The sequence below is a fragment of the Leishmania martiniquensis genome, chromosome 34 (genome assembly GCF_017916325.1).
Source record: "Leishmania martiniquensis isolate LSCM1 chromosome 34, whole genome shotgun sequence".
NCBI lineage: Eukaryota > Euglenozoa > Kinetoplastea > Trypanosomatida > Trypanosomatidae > Leishmania > Leishmania martiniquensis.
Window position 1 is genome coordinate 1,654,876 of NC_090169.1, and position 16,619 is coordinate 1,671,494.

General features: G+C 58.3%; 8 protein-coding genes across 8 annotated transcripts; all 8 read left to right on the forward strand.

The window, feature by feature from the left end:
* Nucleotides 1-684: 684 nt before the first annotated feature.
* LSCM1_02450 (uncharacterized protein) lies at nt 685-1,614 on the forward strand (the record flags this gene model as incomplete). The annotated part of the gene is made up of 1 exon (XM_067320033.1): nt 685-1,614. The coding sequence occupies one exon, from the start codon at nt 685-687 to the stop codon at nt 1,612-1,614; it is 930 nt and encodes a 309-aa protein (XP_067175408.1).
* A 928-nt stretch (nt 1,615-2,542) lies between these two features.
* Nucleotides 2,543-3,208, forward strand: LSCM1_02451 (uncharacterized protein; the record flags this gene model as incomplete). Its single annotated transcript, XM_067320034.1, has 1 exon — nt 2,543-3,208. The coding sequence occupies one exon, from the start codon at nt 2,543-2,545 to the stop codon at nt 3,206-3,208; it is 666 nt and encodes a 221-aa protein (XP_067175409.1).
* A 619-nt stretch (nt 3,209-3,827) lies between these two features.
* On the forward strand, nt 3,828-5,372 carry LSCM1_02452 (uncharacterized protein; the record flags this gene model as incomplete). The annotated part of the gene is made up of 1 exon (XM_067320035.1): nt 3,828-5,372. The coding sequence occupies one exon, from the start codon at nt 3,828-3,830 to the stop codon at nt 5,370-5,372; it is 1,545 nt and encodes a 514-aa protein (XP_067175410.1).
* A 1,046-nt stretch (nt 5,373-6,418) lies between these two features.
* Nucleotides 6,419-7,030, forward strand: LSCM1_02453 (uncharacterized protein; the record flags this gene model as incomplete). Its single annotated transcript, XM_067320036.1, has 1 exon — nt 6,419-7,030. One exon carries the CDS (start codon nt 6,419-6,421, stop codon nt 7,028-7,030), a length of 612 nt encoding a protein of 203 aa, XP_067175411.1.
* A 602-nt stretch (nt 7,031-7,632) lies between these two features.
* Nucleotides 7,633-7,929, forward strand: LSCM1_02454 (uncharacterized protein; the record flags this gene model as incomplete). The annotated part of the gene is made up of 1 exon (XM_067320037.1): nt 7,633-7,929. The coding sequence occupies one exon, from the start codon at nt 7,633-7,635 to the stop codon at nt 7,927-7,929; it is 297 nt and encodes a 98-aa protein (XP_067175412.1).
* A 667-nt stretch (nt 7,930-8,596) lies between these two features.
* LSCM1_02455 (uncharacterized protein) lies at nt 8,597-9,826 on the forward strand (the record flags this gene model as incomplete). Its single annotated transcript, XM_067320038.1, has 1 exon — nt 8,597-9,826. The coding sequence occupies one exon, from the start codon at nt 8,597-8,599 to the stop codon at nt 9,824-9,826; it is 1,230 nt and encodes a 409-aa protein (XP_067175413.1).
* A 591-nt stretch (nt 9,827-10,417) lies between these two features.
* On the forward strand, nt 10,418-12,193 carry LSCM1_02456 (uncharacterized protein; the record flags this gene model as incomplete). The annotated part of the gene is made up of 1 exon (XM_067320039.1): nt 10,418-12,193. One exon carries the CDS (start codon nt 10,418-10,420, stop codon nt 12,191-12,193), a length of 1,776 nt encoding a protein of 591 aa, XP_067175414.1.
* Nucleotides 12,194-14,878: 2,685 nt separating this feature from the next.
* LSCM1_02457 (uncharacterized protein) lies at nt 14,879-15,613 on the forward strand (the record flags this gene model as incomplete). Its single annotated transcript, XM_067320040.1, has 1 exon — nt 14,879-15,613. The coding sequence occupies one exon, from the start codon at nt 14,879-14,881 to the stop codon at nt 15,611-15,613; it is 735 nt and encodes a 244-aa protein (XP_067175415.1).
* Between the last annotated feature and the right edge of the window lie 1,006 nt (nt 15,614-16,619).

The following is a 16,619-nucleotide window of genomic DNA, read 5'->3' on the forward strand; positions in this document are numbered from 1 at the left end:
TTTTGCCGATCTTTTGATAACCATGCACAAGTGGAGACGGTGACTTGCCCGCGAGGGCTATGCGTAGACGGCCGACACGGCTCCCTGACCTTCCCCTTCCTCCCCATCCGTCTTACTTTCCTCTCCCTCGCTGATGCAACCACACCCCTTGCGCACTGCTTTTCTTCGCGGCAACCCTGCTCGCTCACCCGGTATCGCCTTAGGGGCAGAAAGCGGAGCGTCCTCACAAGAGCACACACGCGCCCACAAATACACTTACACAGTGACACTGCACACGTGTCTTTTTTTCCTTTTGTATCTGTCGCATCATTGGCGCGATCGATAATCGACTTGGGCGTGCTGGCTTGTGCCCTGCGCCTCTGAACTCCTCCTCATCCCTCTTCCCATGCAAGCGCACCTCAACGACTTTCAGCACGCAGACATACGCGTGTACAATTCCGAACAAGTCTGTCTCACACGAGTCAGTAGCGCGAACGTTTGCAAGAAACGTGCTCCTCCTACCTCACCCGCTGTTGCTCTCTTCACCTCCCTATTCTTAGTCTAGCACGGGGCACTGTGCTACGCGTGTGCTTGTCACTGTGCGCGTCCTTGGATGAGGGTGTCGCCTTCCTTGGCACGCACGCCACTCCTTCGCTTCATTGTTTTTCTTCGTTTTCATTCCACGTAGCGTCGTGCGAGTGCTTCATGGACCTCGACGCGTGGGAGGAGAAAGTGCGCCATGTGCAGCCACTTGAGGTGAAAGAAATGCAGCTTTTACTTCGCACGGCCATACATCTGCTCATTGAGGAAAGTAACGTGCAAAGTGTGCACGTTCCTGTCACCATTTGTGGTGACATTCACGGTCAGTTCCTCGACCTTCTTCAACTCTTCGAGGTGGCAGGGGAAATTCGGCGAGAAGTCGGCAGCATGAACTACATCTTCCTTGGCGACCTTGTTGATCGGGGGCGTAACAGTGTCGAGGTACTTACCTTTTTACTCATTCTCAAGCTCAAGTACCCGCACAAGATCACCCTCATCCGTGGCAACCATGAGACTCGACAAGTGACTACCATGTACGGCTTCTACGACGAGTGCGCCGAAAAGTACGGCACGGTCGAGGTATGGAAGCTGTGCACGGAGGTGTTTGACTGCATGCCTATCGCCGCACTCATCGAGGGCCAAAGCCTCTGCCTTCACGGCGGTCTCTCGCCGGAAATCCGCGCGGTGGATCAAATCCGGCTGCTAAACCGGCGGCAAGAGATTCCGAATGAGGGCCCCTTCTCAGACCTCGTCTGGTCAGATCCAGAGAACGTCGACGGTTGGGTGGTGTCACAGCGCGGCGCCGGCTTTCTGTTCGGTGCTTCCGTCACACAAGAGTTTATACACCGCAACCGTCTCAACCTCGTTGCCCGCGCGCATCAGCTCGTACACGAAGGATTCAAGTACCACTTCGACGAGGACTACCTGTGCACGGTGTGGTCAGCACCAAACTACTGCTATCGCTGCGGTAATCTCGCCAGCGTCCTGCGCATCTACGAGGATCACTCACGCGAGTTTGTCGTCTTTAAGGAGGTGGACGCACAAGTGAACGCCTCTGACGAGCCCAAGACGAAGGAGCCGGCTTACTTTCTATAGCCCCCCCTCTGTATCTCGCAAGTACCGAGCGGAGCAGGGCGTCGGCACGGCCATGCAATGCCGTTTCCCTTCTTTGTTTTCGGCACGCACGCATGAAGTAGGGCGGGTGCGTTGGTGTAGTCGTTCGGAGAGACGTCTTCGTGCATGAGCGTGGAGAGAAGGGCTGATGGGGAAGGAATGCGCTGCGTTCCTCATCGCGTGGGCGCTTGTGCGCCGTGACGCACCCATCTCGGCGGGCACGCCTCTGATCGCTCATGATCAAGGCGAGTGTGCCCTGTCTATTTCTGCCTCATCGTACTTTCTGTTTGTGTTATTCGCTCCGCGTCGGGAACCACTGAGTCTCCTCCCTCCCAGAAAGGCACCCGAAGACAGGGAGACGTGAGCTCCTCACAGGTAGACAAAGGAAGAGGTGAATCCGGGCACAGGCACTGCAGCGCACGTGGTGCTGTGGCGACGAATGGGTTACGCCCACTCTCGTGCTCTCTTCGCGATAGGGTATTCGCCCACCTCTGTGGCGCTCTCTCTTTTCACTCGAGCAGTGAGGAAGGTGGCTGTGCGAAGCACATTTACATGCTCACAAGCCACCCCGCAGACGCATTTTTTTCGAGCGTGCGCTCCTGAACTCTCCACCGTGTAAATGCCTGAACTGTGTAGAGCTTCAGATGACTTTCGTTATCCACTCTGCTGATGAGGAATCCCCCTCTCTTCTTCTGTCTTTTCCTCATGTGTCTTCAACAGAATCGTGACTGTCGCCCTCCCCCCGCCCGCCCAGCTTCCACTCCCAAACTCTCTGCCACCTTTGCCTCTAATTGCTAAAAATCCACGAGCATTCTCCGACTCGCCTCGGCCGTCGCCGAACATCGTCCCTGTGCGCCCTTTCAGAGGCAGATACGCCCTCGTGCGCTTCACGCCACTAAGTCACGCCGTCATGCCCTTCTCCTTGGCCGAGCTGCAGAGCGCCTTTATCGATGCCCTTGCCGGCTGCCCACCAGACGCGCCAGAGCAGACAAGAGACATGGCGATCAGCTTGGCAGGTGCTTCCATTTTCGCCGGGTCTTGGCAACCGTTGGAGGCAACGCGCTTGCCGGTGCGAGCCTACCTGCGCGGCTCGGGCGACTTCGATACAGAAGACTCGTGCAGATCATCTGTGATACGCGTCGTGGATGCGGCGTTGGCCAAGCTGTTCAGCGACGATGACGTCAACGCGTTCATTGGTGCCAAGGCCTGCGAGTCAGCCGACGTGGTCGGGGCGTGTGAGCGGATACTGCGCAAATACCTCCTTTGGATTCTGGACGGATACCTGAACTATGACGGGACGGCCCAGTGCCCCTTCTGCGAGGCCCTCAAGAGTACGATGGGTGCATTTTCGATGGAGTGGAGTCAGACGTTCGGGCCGATGTTTGCGGGGGGAGAGAGCCCCAACGAGTTCTTCAGTTTGTTGGTGACGCGCGGCCTACAGCACTCCGCCGCGGCTGCGGCTACGAACCTCGATGACGCCAAGATGCGTATGGTGGCCGCCATGGCCATTCAAGTTTTTCTGTTGGCAAAGACGTACTCGCCCAATACGCCATTTCCTTCAAACTACTCGAGCTGAAGTCGCCGTCGTCAGGCCACGGGCTTCGGCGCTTCCATGATCGCAACGGTGCCCCTACATCTTGCTGTCGTGGAAACTCACACGGCCTCTCGCTCCCCCCGCCTTCTCCTCCTCCTCTATGTCGCTCGCTTTGTGCTCCGTCAGCGCATGGCCACCTATGAATGACGCTTCTCTCAGTTTTGTTGCGAATGTGTCACGTCTTCCCTCTTGCCGCGATGTGGACACACACTCGCACACTGGAGGGCATGCGTGCGTCGTCAGGAGAGTGAGAGAGTCGACCGATCAGGTGCGATGGAGCATGTACCTCTCTCGACGCCCTAACCCCGCCAACACCTCGTCCTCTCCCTCGTAGGCGCAGCGTTCGATGAGACCTCTGAAGAAGAAAAGAAAAGCAGAAGAATTTACTTTGCTGCCGCCGCGGCACATTTGCTGTCTGCCCGGCGCGACTGTCCGCTATTTGGCGAAGCGCCCGATGCCCACTTTTTGACTTGCCTTCCCCCTCACCAACACAACCACTACTACCACTGACACCCCTGCTCTTCCGACATCGTATCCTGAGTGAGCAAGCAGTACGGACAAGCACGCACGCACAGACCCAAGCCTCAGGCACGGCTACATCATGGAATCGAAGGTGATAAGTTTGCTTACCTCACGGCCACTGCTGACAGTGGCGGAGGCAGCCATGCAGATCGGGGTGCCCAAAGAAGATCTGCAGCCGATCTTTACCTCGATCGCAGCCTCCCACGAAGGTGTCTACATGCTACTCTCAAGGTCCGTTGAGGAAGCAGCAAACGGCAGCGCCACGGCGATGGTGATGCACAAGGTGAATGGCCTTGAGGCAGACCCCTCTGTGGACGCACTCCTTTCCCTGGCGTACCCTTCGAAGACGTCACCGTCTTCGCTTCCTGTGCAGCTGTATCCAAGTGTATCAGCGTCGCTGCGCGCGTATCCGGTGGTGTCCAGAACTGTCATGGAAAACCGCCCTGAGGCCACACCTTCGCTGTCGCAGGAATTGACAGCGTGGTCGGCGGCTGTGTCGCCCGTCTCCGGCGTGGGGCCACGTGAAGCCGAGCTGGCCAAGAGAGAAGGCAGGGAATTGGCATCGACACCGTCCTCAGCTGCTTCTCTAGCCGCTTCGACAGTGCTACCATCTCCACCATCACAGGAAGAGTCGCCTCAAAGCTACCGGGCTCCCATGACGGCGGCGGCGGTGAAGGCAGAGACGACGCCTCGATCTCCATCGCCGGCGCGGGCAGCCTCCACGGTCATCACGCCGGCGGCATCGCCGAAAGCGACGATCTTTGATAAGATGACGGAGACCGCTGCAGCAAAGCGGCCTCGCACGGAGGAGGCGCCAGCAAAGCCAATGCGCCATAAGCGGAAGCCTGGGAAGGTTGTGAAGTTGGAGAACACGACCAGCTTGGCCAAGCTGGCGCGGGCCTCCAAGAAGAAGATAGACGGCGTCACAGGAGCCAAAGGGGCCGCCTCGGCCCCATCCTCGATGAGCTTCCTGGACGACGACGACGGAGATGCAAGGACTCGCGTGAGTCACAGCGAGGGCAGCAGCAGCCATGTGGGGACGATCGTCAATGAGGATTCGCCCGTATTTGACGTGGTCGAGGTGCCTGCCTCAAATGATGAGGTAATCATGTGCGACGACGTTCCACCGCTCGCGTTCCGCCCAGCGGCACCGCTGTCTTCTCCCGCGACGCCGATCTCCGCCAAGAGGGAGCTGGATACCAAGAAGGCATGCTCAGCCGCGGCAGAGCCGGACGTAGCACAGTGCAGGCTTGGCCACTTCTTCCACCCCTCTGTCGTGCAGTTCCAGAAGTCGTACGTGCGGCAGGTGCAGACGGAGACGAGGATGGACGACGGGGAGTATATCTGTCGTGATGTCTCCTGTTACATTCACAGCGCCACAGGAGAGGTGATCAGCGAGGACGAGTACCATCAGCGCACCGCGGCGTTCATCCGCAGCAACTCGCACGACGCAGCTGGGAATACTCCGCCTCAAAAGGCCGCCAGTGCCACCATAGAGGCACCTTCACGCATGGCTGCAGCGCCGAAAGTGACCGTTCGTGGAGGTGCGCCGCAGAAATCGGAGAAGACCATAGCAGCCCCCGCCAGAACACTTCTCTCTTTCTTCCGGCCGTCTTCGACTTGACGACGGCCCTTGTGTCTGTCAGGTGTGCGCTTCCCCCTCTTTTCCCTTTTTTCAGCCTCCGCACGACTCGACTCGGCAGCCTTGCGACTGAGAAGGCGAGGAAAAAGAGGTGACAGGGCAGCGTTGCGGGACGTTGACGCTCTTGAGCCAGCACAAGGGATGCCAGTGAAGCGGTTCACTGCAAGACGGTGCCCTTTCCGCACCGTACGCAGCCTTTGCTGGTCCTCTTACCTTCCTGCATGAAGGAAGTGTGGTTTTCGGAACCACGGGCCGCACTTCTATTGCACCGGTGCGTCTTCGTTCCCGTCACTTTTTCTCCTTCACGTTCATAGAAATTGCACATTTGCGACTGCATCAGCTCACACGCGTGCAGTGGGCGTTGCGAAGGAAAGTATTTCTGTTTTTATGTAGCGTTTTCTTGGGTGGGGGAGGGGAAAAGCTACCGCGTTAAATGGCGGCTAGGTGTGCAACACATAAGCTGCCATTGCGTTTCGCCGTGCGCAGCGCTTTAGACTCGTGTTGCTGGTCTCGCCGCCCCTCCCTTCCCTTCTTTCCTTCGCAGACGGGGGCATCGCGCTCGAACAGGAGCGAGACGCGATATCCTCGAGGAGGCCCATCAGAAAGGTCCCGCCTCCCACCTCCATCCGACGCTCCGCCCTCCAGCACGATGGGCTTTCGCTTGGGAACCCCGTCTGCTCGACCCCCCTCTTTTTGTGCTTCCAATGAATATGACCGTCCGCTACACAACGGGCGAAAAATTGGTTTCTAGAGCGCCTTTCTTCATGGGCGCTGCACGAAGCGTCGTGCAGCCTCCCATTCGTACATCTTCTGCTCCTTCTTCCGCTCCCTCTCAGAGACTCGCATGCCCCTTCTGTGGTTTCGTGAGGGCTGTGGCATTCAGCGTAAACCAGCGCGCAACAGTATCAGTGCCTGTTCCTCGTCCATAGTGATTCGCGGCTCCTCCGCGGCGTGCCACTTGCGAGCGGGCGCTCGCGCGTGTCCGTCGCGACGGCCGGTGGCGCTGCGGACGCCGCACGCGTCGCAGCATGAGCAAGCAGGCTCTCCAATCCCTTCCGCTGGCGAAAGGGAAGGACATTCATAACCGAGTGGCGAAGCTGGCCCTCTACAAGGAGTGTCTGGCCCTCGCGTATCTCGTGCGTGATCGGCTAGTTCGCGATCACACGCTGCGAGAGGTGCGTGAGAAATGGAATGAGCACCGCGGTGACGGCGGTCACACCCTACAGCTACAGCTAGCCAGTTGCCTCGATAGAATCTCGTACGGTCGCATGTGCCACTCAAAGGCGCGCCAGCGCCTCCTCCCCAACGCGAGCGAATCGTACGACTGGGGGGTGGTGAACCCAATGGAAAACCACGAGAAGTTGATTCGCCGTCGACAAGAGCGGCAAAGTCCGGATGCCTTCAACCACAGCCGCGGTAAGCGCGATTTTGTGCCCATGTCGAATTGGGGCTACGGTAACATGGACCCAGATGCGATAGCTAAGCACAAAGAACTGACGGACCGGCAGCACTTCATGGGGCCCCACTGGCGCGATCGGCCAAAGCCGATGGTCCTCGAGGACCTGAGCTTCGAGGAGGAACTGTACGTTCATTTCCAAGCAAAGCCGAAGATGCGCAAGACGCCCAAGAAGCACTTCTGACGTCGCTGATCTCGCATTTTGTTTTTGCACACGAGGACGAAGGCACAGCGTTATTGCTACGCGAGTCACTCGTCATGCCAGCGCTGCAGAGAAGGACCTCGATCGCCGAGGATCGGCGACGGCAGTGTCTCTGTGTCCGTCTTCCCTATGCCCCTTTAACGCTTTGTGCATGATGTGTTTCTGTGTGTGTCCTCGCACACACAATCGTCACCATCGATAGTATAGGACTGCTTTTTCATATACCCGCCCACTCAATTAGCGGCTGAGGGCATCATGGACACGGCCGAAAATAATCCCTTATCATTCTGCACCGAGTGTGTCCCGTCCGGAAAGTGTGCTCAAGGCAACTCCGGTTCCGTTGTGAACTGGCGTGCGCAGCATTACTGCGCCTCGAGATGAGTGCTACGACGCACCACATAGCAGGCCTTCTCTCCCTCCCCCCTCGCTTTCTCAACCGCCCTTCTGCCACATTCATCTTCACCTTTTTCCGCCTCGTGCCACACGATACACGTTTCTCGCCAGATGACGATTTCTTTCTTCCCCCCCGAGTGTGATCTCGAAGCGTTTCACGCTACTCGCGTACGCGCCATCGCCCCAAAGACATGTCGCAGCTGTCGATTGTGAAAGATCAGCTGCTCAGCAAAGGCATCAACCACTTTGTGGTGCTGTCCAGTTCCGGTCAGGTGGTCGAATACAGCGGTGACTTTGAGAACCCGGAGAAGCAGGTGCTGGCCTACGCTATTCTTCAGCAGTGCTCCGCACTCTTGTCCAAAGGCGAGTCGATGAAGCGAGTCAACATGAAGTTCGAGGACGTGGTGTACGTCGCCACGGCGGTGCAGGATAGCGCGACGGTGTACGGCGTTGTCGTGAGGCGCCCCGCGAGCGCGGCGACGCTATAATGCATGAATTCCCTTCGCGGCACTCATGGGGCCATGGGAGTAGATGCGCCGGCTCAATACGCCCTGTGGTGTGTCGGGCCGCATGACGCCCTCCTTTTTTTTCTGACGTGTGCGTCTTCGACTCTATTCTCCTTGCTTCCCTACGTTGAATCTGAATGTGCACTGCGGACAAGAGACGCGAAGTGCTGCCGTGCGGCTTGGCGTCTGTGATGAGGCTCCCATCACGAGCCAGGCTCTACCTGCCACCTTCTTTGCGCCATGTGCATCTGCCCAACCCACGGTTGTTTCAGTTGTGACTCAGATGTACTCACTACACGTCTCAGTGCCGTGCCGTGCGGGCAACGGGTGCGGCCATCTGAAATCAAAGGCGGCCCTCACTCTTTCCATCTCGTTCTTTCTGCACGCTGGAGGCTCCCGCGGCGTGGCGCCAAAATCCTGTGCACCAGAATCATGTCCTGTCTATCTTCGCAGTTTCACGCGCCCAAAAAACTTTTCATTGACCTCCCCCCATCTCACGCCCATCTTACTCGTCCTGTCTCTCTACGCGAGCAATGAAAGACACCGACGCTAGCAAACTGCACCTTCGTCTCTGTGTGTGTGCGTATGTTTCTGGCCCTCTCACCAGCAGCGATCCGCCGCATCTGCGTTCTCCCTCGTGCTGACTTCAATGAATACAACGGCGTATGCCCTTGTAGCGCAAGAGAAGCAGTACCCCCTGCAGCTGGGGAAGAATGTAGTTGGCCGCAGCAGTGTCCCTGTGGAGGGTGTCTCCTTCATTAACCTGGAGTCTCCGCTGGCCGCGGTCAGCCGCATGCAGGCGTTCTTGGACATTGGCGCCAACGGCGATGCGTGGATCAGCGACTGCAACAGTACCAACGGCACCTTTCTTAGCATACGCCCTGGCCCAGGAATTCGACTCGAGGCTAATCGCTACTACCAGCTCTCCCCTGGATGCCGCATCGTATTTGGGGATGTGACGTGCACCTTCGAGACGCTCACCGAGGCGCCCCCGACGCCGGAAAACCTGCGGCACTCCCTTACCTCACCCTCTCGCTCCACGCGAAAGACGGAGCCCCTGGGTGATGTGCGGACTTCCCTTGCAAGAACAGCCAGCACAGCCCTGGCAAAGCAATTGCCGGCGCACTCCAAAGCGCACCGGCGTGACCTCCCTTACCTTGACGAGGGCGGCAGCCTCTCGCCGGTACGCACCGCCCCGAGTGTGAGGACCGCCTCGACGAACAACACGCAGCGTCTCCGTTTACGCACACCGACAGCACCACCGCGACCGCAGAAGCGGTCCAAAGTAGACTCCGTGGCAACTTCTTCTCCGGTACTGAAGGTCGCCCCCAATGTCGAGGAAGCGGCAGCCCCACCACCGGCTACTGCACGGACACTTGTGTGCCTCACGGGAATGGACAGCGATGAGCGCGAGGCCGTTGCGAAGCGAGTGCGCCAGCTGAAGGGACGTATTGTGGACGACATCACTAAAGCAAACCTTCTCGTCGTTGCGGCACCGCCTGTCCGCACCCCAAAGTTCATTGCCGCCGTGGCACGGGGCATTCCGGTGGTGTCGGTGGAATACATCCGTAACGAGAAGTACGAGCTCGACGACGCGCGTCATCACATCGTGGGTCTCAAGACAGACCAGCACACCTACACAGCAGCTGAGCTGAAGAAGGTGATTTATCGAAAGGAGGCACTGCCCCTTCTCAAAGGCATTTCGTTTAACATCGCTGCGTTGTCGAGCAAAACGAAAAGAGTGGCGGCAGAGATCATTGCTTCCTCTGGGGGGAATGTGGTGCGCACCAAGAAGGGCCGCGGCATTGTCCTCACAGATGCGGAGCTGGACAAGCTCTATGACTGCATCCTGCGTGGCAGAGTACCCGACGCGCTCTAGGGGAGGAGGCAACACCATAGAAGCAAGAGGAAAGCCAGAAAGAGAGAGAAAGAGCGGCCGTCGTTGCGTGCGGGATCGCATTGCGTTTGCCTTCTCGAGCGTACCGCCATCACGTCTTCCTCTTCCTTCCTCCTATTCTTCATGCATTGAGGTGCGCAACCAGAGCCTTGCGTACTTCACGAAACAAATGCGCGTCAAAGTCGTCGTGTCGCTCTAAGGCGAGGGGACGCGTTTCTGTCCGTCTCCCAACCGTCACCGAGTGACCACTAGCGAGATGCTTATGGAAGCCTCCTAGACGCCGCAAACCGCCTTACCGCCTCACCTCACTGAGTGGTCGGCGTGGTACCCCGTGCGGTGGCACGGCAGTCTTTGGGAGATGTGTACGTGTGTGCTTGAGGAGGCAGTCCGGTATCCTCTCCCTCTCTCTTTTTGCCCCACCCTCCATCTTAATTCTGCCTTCTCCTTCAGCGACTCCTCTTTCCCCTCTTTCGCCCTCTCTCGATATCGCCTTTCTCTGTTGCCGCGCCTTCTCTTGGGCGTGCGCAATCATCGGGGCTCAGGAAGAGCGAATGTTAGCCGTGTCGACGACAGATGGCAACAAAACGGCCACGGTCGCGCATTGACGTCGGAAGCGTCGTCGAGGAGTTGCTGACTCTTCCAGTTTACTCTGCGCCACACGAGGAGGAATCTGTAGACACCGAATCCTCCGCTTGCCAGAAGCACTCATCCCCACCAGGTACAGAAGCAGATGTCAGACACCCTGCTGCGGTGAAGCGCCTGCGGACGTTAGAATCGTCCGCTGGTGTGTCCTCACGCAGCCCCAGCTCGGCCTCACCCTCCTCGCCGCGTACGGCAAGTGACAGCATCGGCGGCGACGAAATCGATTTGCTGCGGCGAAAGGACGAGGAGGTGGCTGACATGGTGCTCTTCCTCGCCCAGACCGTGGCTGAGACGTCGTCACGTCACGCACTCACCGAGTTGGTTTCTTTTCTCGATCGTCTCAGCATCTCGCGTGTGATGCTGGCGCTGAAGCGCGCCGGCGGCCTCACTGCCTTCGTCAGCAGTCTGCATCAGGCAACTTCGGTCACAGAAAAGGACCGACGCGTCATCATTGCGCTCTTTGCCGGTCTTATAGGTCACGCCGACGCAGGGGCGCTTTTTCAGGAAAGCGTCGTCACGTTTCTCGTTCAGTCTTTGCTTCCTGCAGACGCGCAAGGGACCTCAGCGGCTTTTCATTGCAGCAGCGGGTCTCATTGGTCGGCGCGTCCGAAGCAGAAGGGTGCTGCACAGCGACCATCAACCCACACGTCGCGCGGCGTGGCAGACAGCCTCGAAGGTCAGGTTGCCAAGCTGTGCGAGGGTGCGGCGGAGCGTTTGGAGGCCTTTGAGGATAGAAGCTGCGCCTCCCTCGCTCTCTGCGCGCTGCTGACACTCATGTTTGTCTACAACCGCACTCCCCACATAACGGCTCGGCGAAACCTCTCCGTGCCCCTTCTTTTCGCCAGGGCTGGTGGGATCGAACAACTCGGGAGGCTGCTGACGGACAGGGACACACGAGGGCATGCGCTGGCGCTGATAGAGGTTCTGACGGCAACCGACGAGCTCTCTACGCAGAATGCCAGCATTTTGGCGCTTGTCCCCGCGCTGGTAGCACAGCTGCACATCCGAGACGCTCGGGTAGCCGTGCTCAAGGCGCTCACAAACATCTCAAATATTTTGCCGCACGCACTCAGCGCCACCGGCACGGTGGCTACATTTGCACAATTTGCTCTGGACGCCTTTTCCCGCTCGCAGGCGCTCGGCATCACTGACGAAGAGGAAATCTTTGCTCTCTGCTGCGCCATTAATGTGATCAAGTACGAGTCGAAGACGGATTGTACAGAAGCAGAGCTGTCCTCCGCCCTTGTTGCTTCACGCAACATTTTGGTATCCCTCGCTCATGCGATGATGAACAGCTACGAGTGTAATAGTACGGAACACCTGGTGCGGAGTGGCTACTACGCACTTTTGATTGGCGCACTCTCGCTGGTGTCGTTGGCGGACGAAGAGGGGAGGACCACGCTGCGCGTGCCAGCGATGACGGCTGTTGCTCGGGTCTCTGACGGCACGCCCGTCGGGTGTGCAGCCGGCCATCAGCCTATGCGCATTGTTGTGGCCATCATTCAAGAGTTCCTCCTCTTTCAGAGCTCGGCCGGGACGCTGACGGTGGAGGCGCTGGCGGAGATGAGGGCGCTAGTGGATCGCATTCTGCACAGTAATCACATCGACGTCACTCCACAAAGTGACCACAGCAGCGCTCCCGGGCAAGGCCCCGCTTTGGCGCCGTCGCATGAGGACGACGACCTTGTGCTGGGCCAACTGCTATAACGCGGTTCTGCAGTGCGGAGCATACCAGGCATGACGGTCCCAACCACACATGCGGGGGAAGGAACGGCTGATGTCGCTATGGGCGTACTCGTTTGGAGCGCGCCGGGAGGTGCATTGAGAACTCTCCGAAGTGTGCGTTTCTTGCGTGATGATGACTTCTCTCCGTCTCTCCGAACCTGAGTGGTGCGGTGGGGTCCCTGAAGGCTGCGCTCACTTTTTCCGTGAGCCCTTGTCGCCGTCTCTCCAGCACACCGAGCTCTTGCGCACCCTTGCGAGACACACAATCAAAAAACTGAGTCATGAGCGGAAATGGCACGGGCAAGGGCGAGGTGGGGGCAGGACTCTGGACAAGTGAAGCGCATACGCATAAGCGCACGCTTTGCTTTGGTAGGGCTGCCCGCAGGCCATCTGTGGGGCATGTCCGTCAAGCGTCATCGCGCGAAGCCTTCCTCCTCTGAGAGACGGGAAAGGGGGGAAAACGTGGGGGCTATGGGTCGCATCCATGACGCTGGCTTAGAGCGACCCGCGTCTACAGACGCATTCGGTAGGACGAACCTGGGCGACCGCATAGGTCGTGAAAGGCCTCAGTAACACTCAGGCGTTGCTGCTATACGTCGAAAACGGGATTGGGGTGGCGCCGCCGGAGCAAGCCTCGACGAGCTGGAAGGGCGGCATCTTCGCCTCCGGATAGGCGAGAGGCGGACACAGGTACGATGTGAGGGGTCATTGCAAGGCTCGAACAACCGCAATCAACGCAGCGTGCAGCCGCTTCCAGACCCATTTTCTCTTGACGCATCAGAGTTGGCGGCTGATTCTGGCGCTCCTCGCCGTGAGCAAGCGGACCTCAAAACCTCTGGTAATTGAGAAGCGGCTGACAGAGTGTGCTATCATTAGTGAGTTCCTCCTGTTTCTCTGCGGATGTGGTTGGCGCGCTCGTCGCTGCGGCAGAGTGAGGTAGAAATCGCTGCGTTCCCTCCAGCGACTCAATGCTAACGGTGGCGCTTCTCACCATCGGCTTTTTCGATGCCGAATTAGGAAGAGACGACAAGCACGCGGCGCCAGAGAGCGTGCCGAGAAGGTGGTGAAGGAGATGAACACCAAAGGGGTCATTTCGGCTTCTTCGAAAGGAGGCTTCAAGGCACAAGGGCAAGCTCGCCAACTGGCTCATGGATGGGCTTGCTCATTTCTTTTTGTGCGCTCATCGGCATCTCCACGCACTGTTCCCTCACGAGCCCATCCGCTTCGTCAAAGAGGTATAACGCGAGCGACCCCAGGATTCTCCTCGGCAGGTGCGCCTTCGTAGTGCAGGGGGCTAGTGTTGCGCTACGAGACGCGCTGCCCCAGAAACAATTCCATTACTGGGGGCACCCTGTTTCAAAGTCGATTGCGAAGCTGCTGTCGGTGCACTTGGAACACAGTAACGCCAAACCGAGCGCTTTCGGGATGCTGGGCGCGCGGGAAGCGGTGATCTTCTCCTGTGCCGAGAGCCTAATACCCCCGTTCCCTCCGTGGACACTGAACTCGGGCTTCTATGGTGGATGACGGGCTGCACCGCTTTGTCGCTGATGACTCGGTCGAGACGCCGCAGAGGGAGGCGCACTTTGTGCCGGTTCTGTGTATCTAACGCCGCCTGCTGGAGTGGCGACCGAGCCACGGGCAGAGGCGCAGTTATGCAGGCGGCATCGAGGCAGATCTCCATCGGAGTATCACCGTATCCGGAACGAACCATTCTCCGCTCTATGCTCGCGCCATACGGGCAAGCGAGCCTAACATCTGCCATTGGTCAGTGGCTGGCATGTAGAGGAAGGCAGCCGTGGGGGTTGTTGAGATTGCCACTGGCTGCTGTCAAGGTATGCATGGTCAGAGTTAGGCGGCCGCACTTACCTGTGAGTTGTGACTCGGTTCGACGCCTCGTCGGCACCAGCTGCACGCCTGTGCGTTCGCGCACAGCTACGCGTGTGCGCACTTACCCTCTCCTTCACTCACACGTCTTCCTCTTGTTTGCACTGACGACGTTATACCGCTGCGTGCCTGCGTGGCTGTTGTTGAGCATCGCGCCGACTAAGAGCGGTATTTTTCCTTTGTTGCACTTTTTGGTGTGGATGTGCGAGTGCCTCCGACATGTATCTGTCCAATCTCTTCTTGTGTTAGTGCCGCGCTCGCTGCTGCCTCAGCGACTTGTGACCCGGCCAAGCCTTCTCCCCACTCCTTTGAGCAGTGATGGGGCAAGGTTCAGCTGCTCTGCCAGCGCCGTGAAACGGCTCTTTGCTGTACCCTTCATCTTCTCGCGTGGCTCCTGTGAAGGGAGGAGTCGCGGCCGATGGCTGGGCGGCAGGTCGCGCGCGATGAGGACGCGATCGACACGACGATGCTAAGACCGCCCCTCGCGCTCCTCCTTTTGGCTGGGTGGTTTTTTCCAGTTGGCCGCCGTCTGTCTTCCCACGCGGGGCTGAAGTTACCGTCCTGAGGCGAGTTCTGACCGCAGTGGTACAATGCGTGTTGGCGGCCTCTCATGTCAAACTCTGCCCTCGACTTTTCTCTTCCCTCCACTGCCCAATACACACACACACATACACGTACTCATCGGCCTTTTTCCCCCTCGAACTATCGGCACCGGGGCCACCGCAGTGAACGTGCATCTTGCACCCCCAGGAAAAACGTTATTGGTGCCTTGGAAAAAAAAACATGAAGAATGCTGGACGCCGCAGGGCGTCCATAAACTATGCGCGGGAGCGAACGAAGCCGAATCCACCCGCCCTTGCCCCCACCCGCCCGACTGTGTCGTCGAGTAAAGCGGCTGCGATGCAGTTCGCCTCCAAAGGAGCGCGGAGCGACATGGAGCTTGTCTTCGACCGGTTTTGTGCTCTGGACAAGTCTGCCGAGTTGGACGCCATTACGGGTAAGGGACTTGCACAACTATTCAATGAGGTCGGTGTCGCAGCGTCATCCTTAGAGTGCATGGCGCTATTGTGGAAGCTAGGTGCGACGCAGCAAGGCTGCATCATGCGGCCTGAGTGGCTGATATCTATGTATGCACATGGCATCGAATCCATGATGCAACTGCGTCAGAAGCTTGGCGAATGGGTGAAACAGGTTCGTGAGAGCGACGACTACTTCTTGCTCATGTACAACTACCTGTATGACTACATTCGCGGCGAGGACGATCGCTGCATGACGCTGGCAACCGCCATACAAGGATGGGACGTCTTTTTCTGGAGGAACGCGCGCTACACCGAATGGAAGGCTTGGGCACTGGTCAACATCAAGGGCCCCGTTACCCGTGACCTTTGGCGGCAGCTCGGCATCTTTTTCACGGAGAACTCAGCCACAGGAAAGCACTCCAGTGACCAGGTGACTGCGCTGCCGTGGCCCTCAACAATCACCGACTTTGTGGACAGAAACGGCGAGCCGGCCTCCTGATTCGGCGCGCTCGCCGCTTTTCGAGAAATATCGATGTAGACTTGCTGCTGGCACACAGCTACGCCCCTTCTAATCAAGCCGTTAGCTTGCGGAAGCAGCCGCATCTCTGACGCTCATGTCTTCGACGTTCTGCTTGCTCTGACAGAAGGCTCTGTATATTCCTCGCACCGCATTCCCCCTAGTCTTCGATGAGGTGAGAAGGCAAAAAGGACTCGCCCTGCTCTTTTTTTCGCTGCCATACAAGCGACGATTTGGAATGAAACTGCAACAAATCAGCCGTTGCTTCGCTCGCCCTCACGATTGTCAGAATCACCGTCACGGGAGCGTGCAGACTGGTCTCTCTCCGAATCAACGCTCCCGCATAAACTGCGTTCCCTGGCGCGCCTCTTTGTCCTCCTCACTCCTCTCTGCCTTAAAGATCCGAACTTCTTTCGAAGAAGTTGCCAATTCTCTAGGATTACCGGAAGAAGGCGTGAGGCACACCTGTCAGTGCGTGAGGCACACCTGTCAGTGTGTGTGGCATGCGCGGAGGCTGCACACCCTCTCCCGCTTACTCCCTGTGCGTGGGAGCAGGCGAGGAACCCCTCCCCCCTCTCTCACGGCAAAAGGCGGAGTGACGACTGCTGTAGGTGGTGCAGGAGTCCAGCGCCTAGGACGGGGGCAAGGCCAGAGCGACGTTGACTCAGAGCAGTGTTCGACCAAGAACAGGTCCGTGCCACCCGTACGATGGCCGAAGTGCTGCTGTGTATCCAGCGCGCTTCACCTCCGCCCTCACCGCCCTCTGCGGAGCCGGGCAGTGTTTGAAGAAGAAACGGTGCACAGCTGACCGAATCCGCACGTAGCTATGACACGCGTGTCTGCCAGCTGCTTCCGACGACCAGGCGATGTGCCTGTGACAGGGGCCACGGGAAGAGTGCAGCGCACCACTTGCATCCTCTCATTGGCAAAGGGCGGGGAGGAGGGGAATTAGAACAAAAAGAGGTTTGGGCCTTTGTACAGTGGCATC